At 60.5% G+C, this 12,301-nt stretch overlaps 1 protein-coding gene across 2 annotated transcripts; it reads right to left on the bottom strand.

Moving 5' to 3' along the window:
- Positions 1-1,082: 1,082 nt before the first annotated feature.
- OPN4 (opsin 4) lies at positions 1,083-11,283 on the bottom strand. 2 transcript variants are annotated; one of them, XM_069460702.1, is made up of 11 exons: positions 11,140-11,283; positions 9,776-9,924; positions 9,178-9,207; positions 8,268-8,401; positions 7,745-7,948; positions 6,907-7,078; positions 6,337-6,501; positions 5,304-5,411; positions 4,311-4,491; positions 2,927-3,058; positions 1,083-1,121 (listed from the first exon to the last, which is right to left on the bottom strand). In XM_069460702.1, the coding sequence occupies exons 1-11, from the start codon at positions 11,281-11,283 to the stop codon at positions 1,083-1,085; spliced, it is 1,458 nt and encodes a 485-aa protein (XP_069316803.1). The 2 variants fall into 2 exon arrangements, with proteins under 2 accessions (XP_069316803.1, XP_069316804.1); XM_069460703.1 differs by lacking the exon at positions 9,178-9,207 and having other exon boundaries at positions 9,779-9,924.
- Positions 11,284-12,301: the final 1,018 nt, after the last annotated feature.

Genomic DNA, 12,301 nt, shown 5'->3' with positions numbered 1-12,301 from the left:
AAAGGGAGGGGTGGCAGCAGGATGCTCTTAAAGGGGAAGGCTGGCCTCCCTCCATCTGCCTCCCCTGGGAGACCCAAGGCCAGTCGGAGAGCAGCTGGTACCCATGGCTGGGCGGGGCTCAGCGGCTTCTTGGGGAGTGGAGGTGGGGGCCAGCCTGGCCTTTGTCCCTCCTCTTCTATGCCTGCTGCAGTTTGAAGTGGGCTTTCCGAGTGAGAGTCACAAGGTGGGGGACAGAGGGAAGGGAGGAAGCGAAGCTGCCGGAGGCATCAGAGGCCAGTCCCTGCTTCTCTCTCCCATCACAGCACCAACAGGAAGAGACCATGTTTGTCGGAGGAGACCTTCTCTGCTTTTTATTTTCCTCTACCCTGTCAGAGCCACGCAGCCGTGGGATGAACTTAGACCACTGATTTGAAACAAATCGCAGGTGCAGAGTGTGCACGCGTGTGCGTGGTGTGTGTACAAATAGGTACCTATGGGAGCATGTGTCTGCAAATGCCATGTGACCGAGAGTGTGGGCTGCGGTGGGAATGTCCGCCGGGGAAGCGGGTGAGTAACTGTTTCCAGTGCGCAAAGTGAGCGGGAGCCTAAGCTGGGGGAAAAAGCCCGAGGTGAGTAACTGTTTCCAGTGCGCAAAGTGAGGTCCGTGCTTTGACTGCTGGCAGTGAGAGACGCAGGGCTGGCCTTCCCGGGCCAGTGACATGCCCAGCCTGGGCACGGAGGCTGGCCGAGATGCCTCACTCATAAATAGCTGGTGTCCCCCGGAGCCATCACCATTGTCTTCCCTGGACAATTGCAGCACACAGCATTTGAGGAGGGGCAGACGACTCCAGGAAGCAGGAGGGCCTGGGCACACGCTCTTCGGGCCGAGCCCGGGGTCCGGCTGCTGAGCTGGGAAGTGGTTGCAGAGCACGTAGCCAGACAGGAGTGGTGTGAGGAGGGGACGTGAGGATGGGGCTGTGAGTCCAGCACAGCGCAGGTAACAGGGCCACTTCCAAAGTCTGCAGGCTCACAGGGTAATCCTAGGTCTATGTGTATGAGGGGACTGGACATGTCCCAGAAGAAAGAGGGAACCAGTGGGCATCCTACATCCTGGGGTCCATGCAGGGGAGCAGCCCCTTGGTCTGCAAACAAACAGCACACGTCTGTTTAGCCCGAGGAGCACCCCACTGGGAGCAGTTTCCCGATGACCAGCCACGCCTGGGTCACCAAAAGGTGAAGGGAGGTGGTGTAGAAGGGCCAGCTTGCATCCCGGGTCAGGGATGGGCCTTCCTGGAGACCACATCTTGGAGTAGGAGCCAGCAATGTCCAAGGCTGCCTGCAAAGTGTCTCTGGGGATGGTCGCCAGGCTCTTGGACTCCCGGGGTCTGGACCAAGTTCTCCCTTACCCCACCATACAGTTCCCTGTGGCGTCTCCTCTCACCCCTGCTCCCCTTAAACGAGTCATTCCCTGCCTGCGCTGGGGCACCAGCTTCCTTTGATCTTCACCGGGCAAAGCTGACCCAACCCCTTCCAGGGCTCCCTGTCCCAGGGTCAGGTCTGGAGACCCCCCGGCCAGTCCCTGATTGGGACCGCTCCTACCACGTCCTGCCCTCTTCCCTTCCCCTATGTCCCCCATTGCCATCCCATTCTGGGACATGCCGAGGTCCCTCCCCTGCCACCCCTGCACTTGCACAGGCTGTTCCTGGACGGCTCAGTGCTCCACCCCGCAACCTCCACTGCCTGGAGATCCACTTCACTGCACCTCCGCCTCCCCCCGGGGAGCCTGAGGGACTTGCCTCTGCTTTCAGGACCCTGTGTGCTCACCCTCCCCCCATGGCAGCGCTTATCACACGTGTTTGGTGACTGGTGATGGCTCGCCCTCCCTGTCCACACTCCACCCCAGCTCAGCACCCCTCCAGGACGGACACCGTGCCTTTCATCATTGCCTGGCCAGCCTAGAAGTCACAGCCAGGCCTCTGTCCTGGCCTCTGTGGCCGTGCACAGTGCCCAGGCTCTGGGACAGGGAGCAGTGCCCCGTTGGGGAGAATGCTGAGAGAAGCAGAGGGCAGCCCAGGGCCCCCCTCTCATGGACATGCAGGGGCACAGCTCTGGGGAAGGAGGCAGGAATGTGCCTTTGGTCTCTGGCAGGCTGGGGAAGTCCGAGAGAATCCAGGAGCCCACCTGGGGTGTTGTGTGGGTGTGAGAGGAGGGGAAGGGTGGGGAGCTGTCAGCTGAGGGGGAAGGGCTGCCTGGGGGCCTGTGCACACGGTATTTCCAGTGTTCCAGAATATGGCCTTCTCTAATCGCCATCGACATTCCGTTCCATAGGCACTTGGGCTGACAGCTGGGCTTCTTTTAATAGCCACAAGTATTCTGGGTGACATCCTGCTTTCAGGGCATTCATGGTGAGCACATACACAGCTCGCAGCCCCTTCTCCCCAGGTACGTCTAACTTCCCAACCACACAGAGAGGTGCACACCGCCCACACCTTAGAGCAGACACATTGGGGCACACTCAGTCACATGTCCTGGGGTATCATAGTGACAGAGAGGTATTCGAGGCACATGGTCACACACATACAGGAGTTGTGCTCCTCTGGCTGTAGACCACACACCCCCATGGACACACAGTTTCACACATGCTGTCCGTTTGTCATGGTACAACACAGCCCACAGCACCACTGCTACATGCGTGCATGGTTAGAGTCGCACAGTCACACACAGACACACCCAAGAGCAGTCACAGACCACACACAGGTCCTGCTCAGAGCATCTTGGAGTCACAGAGCCCCAAGTGGGCAAGGGAAAGCTGTAAGGTGTGGGGAGGGGGCGATTCCCAAGGACACTGGGTCTGACAAGAACAAGCCCCACTTTTCCTGGCCACTCCCTGGGCTACTTGCCTTAACCCCCACCCCTTTATAGATTGGCAGGCACTGGGCCCAGTCACCTTCCCTGGAGTCTCAGCTTCCTGTCCCTGGGCCTTGATTTCCATGTCCTCCAGGCCCTGACCATAGGGGCACCGCCCACTCACTCGTGGGGCAACTCCCCATGTGGCTGCCGCCTCCATGTCCATCCAGCCCTAGGGAAGGTGGAGAGTGCTTGTGAGGCAAGAGGACATCCTGTAGCTTTGCTCCTGCCCCTCCCCCACCAGGCCCTCCTCCATCCTCCCCACAGATAATCATCCCAGGAGGCCCACGACACCGTTTGCACAGTTACTGGTCACCAAAGCCCTGCAAATTGTGCCTGTCTGTGCCAGGGTGTGTGTGTGTGTGTGTGCGTGTGTGTGTGTGTGTGTGTACCCACATGTCCACATGCACACCCTCCTAAGCACGTGGGTGTTTATGTTTCTGGGTAGATGGGTGGTCTTCACGAGGGTGGAGGCCTCTGTTAACAGATTAGATTTACTCCTCAATCATTGTTCACTGCAGTGGGTCAGGTGAGGGAGGAATTGTCACCCCTGACAGTTCCTCCCTCAGCCCCTCAACCAAGACCCCCGGGGCCAGGGAAGAGGGAGGAGATCGCTGGATCGCTGGCTGGTCCATCAGTGGTGGCTCTCAGTGAGGCCCCAAGAGGACCTTGTGGACAGAATGATGGAGGAGCCCAAGTGTGGCCACGGTCAGGTGCCCATGGTGCAGGGAGCTTTCTTGGGGACATCCAGGGGCAGCTGCAGGCCCAGGGAGGGCTGCCAGGCTGGAGGCTCCCAGGGCCAACAGCAGCTGGGGGGTCAGTACCCATCCCTGGGCACACCCACTGCCCCCTGGCCAGTGTTGGATGTAGAGACAGACAACTTTCCCTTTCAGAGAAGGACATGGAGGGTCAGAGGGCTGAGGGGCCTGCCCGAGCTCACACAGTGAGGATGTGTTAAGCTGAGGTCAAAGCCGGGGTCTCCAAACTCCAGGGCCAGCCCTCCTTACGCTGCCTCTGGTGGGCCCTTCAAGCTCCCAGGAGGAGGGGCTGAGCGCTGAGAACAAGGGCCCTGAGCTAGTTCTTGCTCTGTCTCTCTTGAAGCCCATCCAGGGCCAGAAACACTGATCTTTTCAGGCTGTGGCTCTAAAGATGGTGTCTGCAAGGAAATGAGCTGGCCTGGAGCTAGAAGCCCTCAGGCCAACCCATGCCCTCTCTGGCCCCAGGGCCCCCACCTGTTGGGGAGAAGGATGCACAGCAATCTCCAGGCGGGTGGGGAGGGACTCTTCCTGCTAGCATCCCAGCGTCCTGAGGGTCCCCGAGTTCCAGAGGCAACCTGCCAGGGCCTGTGCCTCCCGTCCCCAAGCCTGAGGGCTGGTTGAGGAAGGCATGGTCAGGTGTGAGCCAGTGATGGCCCATGTCCTTACCATGTCATTCTCAGAGCCCAGAGACTCCTGGCGCCTCCGTCCAGAGATCCAGCTGAGGTCGGAGGCCTGGCTGCTCAGCGTGGAGCGGTGGGTGGAGCGGTAGCTGGGGTAGGGGCGACTGTGCTGGCGCGACACGCCCAGCAGCACCCCCAGGCAGGGCAGGTGCTGGGCGATGGCCACCCTGCAGGGGCCACACGTCGGGTTAGGGTGACAGCCACAGAGAGTGGGACAGATGGACAGACAGGGCTGATGTGGGGGACAGAGAGCTGCGGGGGAAGAGGGGAGGTTCAGACACTGGGGTTATGAGGACACAGAGAGACACTGGGAGCCTCGGGAAGTAATGAGGATGGACAGACAGACGCTGGGCAGTAGGCTTGGAGGGACAGCCTGGGTAACAGTTTCAGCGGGTGGATGTCCGCTCCAGCCCTCAAGTGGTGGCCCAAGCCACATCTCTGGGAATGGGGACCAGGGACTCTCCTGAGCAGCCTCTGTGCCCGACGGGCTTAGGCTGGCAGCTGGCTTCGGGAGGGTGGTGAGTGACTGACACCACCAGGCAAGAGAGAGAACTAAGGCAGAGGCGGCCTGGCTGGCCGAGTATCAGGAGAGTGCCCAGCCCAGAACCACCCATGGCTGCCTGGGCCCTTGAGGCAGAGCTGAGAGCTCCCTGCTGTGGTCTCTCCAGGATGTTGCCAGCTGGGGGACTTGACTTTACAGGGTCAGTGCCACTGATCAGCCGTCCTGGCTGCCCTACACCCTGGCTCCAAAGAGCCCATAGTTAGTATGGACATTGCCCAGGGAGCCTTGATGTCCCTCCAGGCTGAGCCTCTGGGAACTCCAGGCCCCACCCAGTGTGGCTGGCTGCTCCCCGCCGCTAGTGGCCACCACCCAATGCACACACAAAAGTCAGGAAAGATGGCAACCTCCGCCCCCATCTGCAGGCCCAGGCCCTCTGTGCCCAGGGGTGTGGCCCTGGGTTGTGGGAGAGTGCCGCACCTGTACTTGGGGTGGGTGATGGCGTAAATGATGGGGTTGTGGATGGCAGAGGCCTTGGCGATGACAGCCGGCACCGAGTGCATGTAGGGCGTCAGGACGTGCGCGTACCTAGGGCAGAGAAGATGCAGTCCCCATGCCAGCTGGTTCTCCCGATGAACCTTTTTCCTCTGGGCCAGGCCCTGCCAAGGCCCAAACCTTGGCCCGGCCCAAACCAGCCCAGCTAAGTCCACCTCACAGGGAGGGACTGGGAGAGTTCTGATCTGCGGTGAGAGGGAGGGAGCTGGGGGCGGTTGAGGGTGCTGCTCCGAGGAAGAGGTGCCAGGCCTGGGGGGAGGTTCAGGCCTGGGGGGAGGTTCGCCAGGTCCACTATCCCTTGGAGCCTGTGCTGCTGGCAATACCTCCCCTTTCCCCCCAGTGACCCTGGCTTCAGACCCTCTGCCCAGCTCTTCCCACACCCTGCCCCAGCCCTGATGCCCACTGCTCCCCCAGATCTTGTACAGAAACCCCATAGTAGGGCCCAAAGGGGACTGGGCCATTCCTACACAAGAAGGTCCCATACCCAAACGCTTGCAAGGTTTAATAGCCCTCACTGTCCCCAAAGTGCTGCCGAAGTCTAGTTGCCATCCCTGCTGCCACAGATGTCAAAGTCCCCAGACTCAAGCCACAAGGGACTAGAAGGCAGCTCTCAGGATCCGTTCCTGGAGGCAGGCAGCACCCCTGGCTATGTGCCCCACAGCTGGGCAAAGAGAGAACCAAAACCTTGGGAGAGCTGCATGTTCCCAAGAGGGCTGGCAGGCCCTCAGGCCAAATCTGGCGTGGCCCAGGGCTCCCCCTGCATGTGGCATAGTGCCTCCAGGAACTGGGCAGCCTCCCACCCTCTCTCCGAAGGGAGAACAAAGCTGTGAGGCTGGACTTAGGGTATGAGGGCGGCTGGCCCAGGTTGGGCTGGGTGGGAGCGGCTGCCTGGGTGGGAGCGGCGGGCCCTCTCCCCACCGCTACAGCCTCTGCCCTAGGCCCCTTGGCCTCTGCTCACCCAGCAAAGGCCACCAGAGCCACAGCAGTGTAGGGGGCCCAGGAGAGCACGAAGAGGAGGATGACCAGCAGCATGATCTTGGCCATCTTCCACTCGTTCTGCAGCCGCTGCCGCTGCCGCGGGGACTCACTGGTACCCTTGGAGGCCCCGAAGGTCTGGAGAGCCCTAGGAAGGGCACGTAGTGTGGGTCTGACCCCACTCGGGTTGCAGCGAGTGCCAGGGTCACAGCTACTGCCCGGGAGCCTCCCTGGACCACCCTCGGGGGCACTTGAGAGGGGGCCATTCCTTCCAGCACAGGTCGCCCTGATTTCTAGAAAGTTCCCCATGACATCAGGCCTCAGCTGCCTCCCTGTGGTTCTACCTGTGGCACCATCTCTGTCCCCTCAGCCCTGCCTAAAACCACCCCTTCAGAAGGCCTTGTTTTCTGAGCCTTCCCCAGGCATCCCTACTCATAAGCACGTGCTCAGCTTGTCTTAGCTGCCTGGAGCGGGGTGCTGTGGTGGGCGGGTGCAGATGTGAGTGGTGGGACAGGGGCGGCCTAGCCCCTCCTCCACACCCACCCTTACTTACCGTCCCGTCTCTCGGATGGCCCTGAAGATGAAGATGTAGCAGTAGATGATGACAAGCAGGGGCAGGAAGAACACGAAGCAACAGAGAAGCATGGTGTAGGCGCGGACGGACGGCGTGAAGGTCATGTAGTCCCAGGAACAGGATGTCAGCAGCCCCTCGGGCACGTAGGCGCCTGGGAGCCAGGGGAGGCGCTCAGAGTTCAGGGCAGCACTGACTAGGGCCCCTTATAGGACAGGGGCTTTGCATGTGGGGTTTGGGGTGCCCAAACACAGCCCCAGTCCCAGCCCCAGCCCTGCCTCGTGCAGCAAGGAAGCCTGGGGCAGTTGGGGGACCTGGAAGGGACCTTTCCAAGCTGGTTCTGGCGGGGGCACCAGCTCAGGAGATAGTAAGCAAAGCCCACTGCCGCCCATTTTTGCCAGATTGAAGCAGAGACCTCATCATTCCCAGGGTCAGGCTCACCAAGCCTTCAGCCAGCAGCCGGGCTTGCCCCCGAGGGCTGGCGCCTTGCTGCTCACTCCTCTGCCTGCTGAGACCTCCCGCCCCAGCCTCTGCCTCGTCTGACACACTGCAAACCCAGCATCAGCTGCACCTGTCACCTCACCCCACACAGGAACCCTCTGTATTTGGGGATAGTCTGCCCAAAGTGATCGTTTGGCCCTGATGGGATGGCCTCAGTTTCCCGTGCTGCTAGTCATGTCTGCTGAATGTCTATCTGACTTGAGGCTCAGGTGGTCCCTGGGCCCCTCTTCCAGCTGGCTGACCCTCGTTCACCTACTTCCCCTTGAACGTGCCCCTCCCAGCCTACCCGCCGCTCTCCCAGTGCCACCAGCCCACTCACTCCAGCCAAAGAAGGGTGGCAGACTCCAGGCCAGGGCATAGAGCCAGACGCCCAGCAGGACAAGCGCCGCCCGTCTCTTGGACGCCGCGCCGACAGTGGCCAACGGGCGCGTGATCACCAGGTAGCGGTCCAGGGCGATGGCCGTCAGGGTGATCATGGAGGAGATGCCAAACAGAGCCCCGCAGAAGGCATAGAACTCACAGCCTGTGGGCACAGCCCCCGGCCCTGAGTCCTCTGGAGGGAGGGTCTGGGGATGGAGTGTACTGGACTCGGCCCTCATCTCGCAGGAGGAGCAGGCCCAAGCACTCTCCACCCTGTCCACCTGCCACATCTGGCTGAGGCTGGTGGAGGCCTCAGGACCAGAACCCCAGTTTTCCCTTCTTGCTCCCTCATGGGACTGAGGGCAGCCACTCACTCTCTGCCTGAGAAGAGCCTATCCCCTCATCTGGGCCACCCTCCACTGTGGGCATCCCGCGTCCACGCCCTCCTCCCCCTCCAGCTAAAGGGAGCCCCAAGTGTCTACCTGCCTCCCCAAAGAGCCACTGTTTATAGAGGCTGCTGGCGAAGAAGACAGGGGCCTGGGTGACAGACATGAGGAAGTCGCTGACTGCGAGGTTGATAACGAACATGTTGGCAGGTGTCCGGAGGCTTCTGCTCCTGTGAGAGTCGGAAGCTGTTAGGAGGTGCTTCCCAGCACCTCTGGGGCTCACCCCCACCACGCATGTGCACACACATGCCACACACTCCCATGTGCACACACGCAGGTGCTGCACATGCATGCACACGTGTGCATGCAGACAGACACAAGCTGCCGGGGCACAGACCTGTCCCACTGTCCAGCAGGTACCAGCTGCGCAGCTGTTGAACCCAGAGCCAGGGACTGAGTGGCAGCCCCCAAGGCATCCCCTCAGAAGGAAGTGGGACAGCCATGCCTCTCCAGAGCCTGGCTCTTGAGCCTGGCCCATTTCTGAGTCTTGCCCTCTGGATCCCTCACCTGCTCTCCTTGGACAAACCTCGTTTCCCGAAATCCCTCCAGGCCAAGGTCTCCCTAGTGGCGTCACCCCAGCTCCTCCTCCTGAGTGCCCTTATTGTGCCTTCCCGAGGCTTCTCATGCCTCCCTCCTCCTCTGGCACCCCTCCCATCTGCATCTTCCAGGGCCATGTCTGGCCTGGGCCTACCGGCCGCAGCTGTCTCTGCAGTCTTCATCCTTGGGGGTGGCAAGGAGCAGAGGAGCTGATGACGGTGTACCACGGGTCAGGCACTGTCATCATCCATTTTTGCATCTTCCCTGAAGGAGGCACTATTGTCCCCATTTTCCAGATAAGAACCCTCCTGAGGCACCCACTTGTAAAGTGACTTGCTCCAGATTACAAAACCCAGTAAGCAAGGATGGGAATACTCATTTACGGGGCAATGCACATATGTGAACTTACTGAGTCACCATAGTGACTCCATGAAGTAAGTCACAATTCCGTTTTGCAGATAAGAAAAGTGAGCTCCAAGCGCAGAAATGAGGTGCCCAGTCCTGCAGCCAGCAGGTGGTACAGCCAGGGGCTGTGTGACCCTGAGGTCTGCGCTCACTTGTCCGCCTGTCTGTCTCAGCCATTCAGCCCACCAGGGGGACAGAGGGGAGAGAAGCTGGGGGTGGTTTCCAGGGATGTTTGATGGGCTTAAGGATCCTGGTACCCAGGACTGTCCTCAAGGCAGAGGGAGGATGCCCCTGGGGCACTCGAAAGCTGGGCAGAATGGGCAGAGACTGAAGAGTCCTGGGGACACCTGCCCTCCACAGAGGGTGTGCCTGGGCCCCAGATGGCATGTGCCATTCAAGCTTCCCTGGACCATGTTTTGGCCCCTTCCCTGGCTTTGAGGAAAGCCCGGGGCTGAGACCATTGAGGGTGTGGCCCTGCCCGCCCCGCCTAGCCTCAACAGTGCCCTGACTAGAGCTGGTACCAATGTTCTTGCCCTCATGTTCTGCCCTGTCTTGGCATGGCTGCCACCCTCAGTGCCCTGGGCCCAGAGCCACCAACCAGCCACCTGCAGAAGGTGTAGATGACAGTCAGATTGCCCAGCATCCCCGTGAGCCCCACCAGCAAGATCACCGTGCCCAGGGTATAGTGGGCGTGGTCTGGAACGTCAACTGTGGGGAAGGGGACCCGGGCAGCAGCCCAAGCCCCAGCGGCCTGTGGAGAAACAGAGAAATGAGGAATCACATTATCCCCTGTGACCTTCAAATAGCTCTGAGAAGGCAGAGTTAGGATTCCTAATAGGGCAGATGGGGAAAATGAGGCTCAGAGTGGCAAAGCTACTTGCGCACACAGCTGGCAAGTGGCCAAGCAGAGTGGAAGTGCAACCTTAAAAGTGTCTTTCTAAAGTGGAGCCCAAGCACCTACACCATGGCACAGAGGCACAAGCCTTCTAGGAGTGGGCCCAGATGACCTGCTGGAGGCCGGTGGGACAGACAGATCTGTGCCTGGCAAGCAGAGACATGGCTTGGGTAACCCTATCTTTCCTTGAGGAGAAGCCAGAGCCAACTCCTGGGTGCATCCTCCCCATTCCAAGTGCCCAAGACAGGCAGTAGTGCCCTAGGCCTCTCCAGGTGCTGGGGCAGGAGAGTTGGGTGGAGCTGTCTTCTCAGGAGTCCCACACCCCCCCAAGCCTTAAAGGAGAGGTTGCAGTCCCTACAGCATGACTGAGAGGGGCTGGCCTTGAGAGAGGGAAAGAATGCCTTTAGAAAGAAAGCTTGGGCCTCCCAGGGTCACTGAAGGGAGGTCATGACCCTAAGAGGTGAGTACAAAGGCATTTAAATGCCCCTCCCACCCTAATCCCTTTCTGGGGAAGAGAGGGTAGCCTGCTTCTGCCATGGGGGCCCCTAGAGCTGCCAGAGTCTTCTCATCCTGTCCAGGACCTGGACCACCACCCCAGCGTCCTGAGGCTGCCCCCAGCCCTCCTCAGGTAACAGTGCAGTTGGTGGAGTATGGTCCCGGGCCATCGCTAGGGTGATGGAGGCAGCAGGAGGCACCCAACACCTCACTGTGGGCTGGACAAATCCAGAGGCCTAAGTTATGCTCACCTCTCTGGAAGGCTCCATGGGCATCCAACCAACTTCTGAAGGGATTGGATGTAGCCAAGGACAGGGCTGGCCATTCCAGCCCCTGTGCTCAGGGCTGGCCATTGTAGTCCTCGGATGCTCTCCAAGGGGGAGGACACTGCCTGCACTCTCCTCTCCCGTCCCCTTTGCGTTGGGCAGGCTCAGATAGGTCCAACAACGTGCCCAGGGCCCCATGCAGAATTCAGCCCTTTCCCATCGGCCTCTCAAAGCCCCTGTGCATGCCCAGGAGGGGGACCGGAAGCGGGCAGGAAAGCCTCTCTGCATGCACATCCTCGCCCAGGCTTACCGTGGGGCTGGCAGGCAGCAGCTGGCCCAGGCTGGAGACGCTGCTCTGGGAGCTGTCCCCCCTGCTGGGCAGGGCTGGGGTGGCCACACAGCTGGGCTCCTGGGCTGGGCTTGGCAGCACTCTTGGCCCTGAAGGAGGGTTCATTCTGAGTTCAGGTGCTCCTTGCTTGAGCCCACAGAGAAGTCAAGGGCATGGGGAGCTCAGGACTCTAGCTGGGCCCAGCCTCCCAACCTCCCTCCCTCCGCAGCACCCCTGCTCAGCCCACTGCCTGCTCCCAGCCCGGAGCTGCTCTGTGTCCGGTGAAGCGCAAAGCACAGAGTGTCACAATTATGGTAATTCACAGCCACAGGGGCCATCCCCACCCTTAAGTAGCGGTGCGGGGAGCTGCACATGCTCAGTCCAAGGTCCCTGGGTGTCTGTCTGCAAAGGTCTGATGACGGTAGCATGAATGTGTGTGTGTTTCGGGGGGAGGGGGGCGGGATTGCTGGGCTTGGGCTCCTAGACATTGGGCAGAAGGTTTTATCCTCCGCTCTGACCAGTCTCTGCTGTTTCTTCCCTGAACTCAGCAAACACAGCCTGTGCCACCCCCGACCCCCCAGAGCCATCCGTGGGCAGGCGAGCCAGTGCAGCGTGGCCTTCCCTTTCCACGGTGGGCCCTGCCCCCACACTGGCCCCCATGAGTCCATGGCGCCCTCACAACCACCCTGCACAGAGCCAAGGCTGCTCACCCCATTCGCAGGTGAAGGGGATGAGCCGGGATGTGGCAGGGTGAGATGGGATCACAAGGCATTTTTTGTTTACTGTTTTTTTATAATAAACTTTTTAATGGAAGCATAAAGATAAAAAAAAAAAAATACTCACTGGAAGAGACCTGGGAACTCACCCAGGCCTGCAGGCCTGGCCCCAGATGACCGAATGTCGGAGGTGGAGGGGACGCCAGGCCTGTACCGCACCCCCTCTTAAGGGAGGCAGAAGGAGCTGGCAGTGGGGAGCCTGGGGCTGGGGAGGAAGGAGGCTGGGCACTCTTTCCAGAAGTGCTGCTCCGCTGGGCCAGCCATGGGCCGCGTTCTGGGGGGCTGACCGGGCAGGGTCTGCAGGGCTTCCAGGGACGTCCTACTTGGGGGCTGTGTCCTGAGACACTGCTGAAATGTGTGGAGCCCTG

This window comes from Eulemur rufifrons, chromosome 28 (genome assembly GCF_041146395.1).
Source record: "Eulemur rufifrons isolate Redbay chromosome 28, OSU_ERuf_1, whole genome shotgun sequence".
Lineage (NCBI taxonomy): Eukaryota > Metazoa > Chordata > Mammalia > Primates > Lemuridae > Eulemur > Eulemur rufifrons.
Note: the sequence above shows the minus strand (reverse complement) of the source record. Positions and strands in the feature narration are given on the sequence as shown.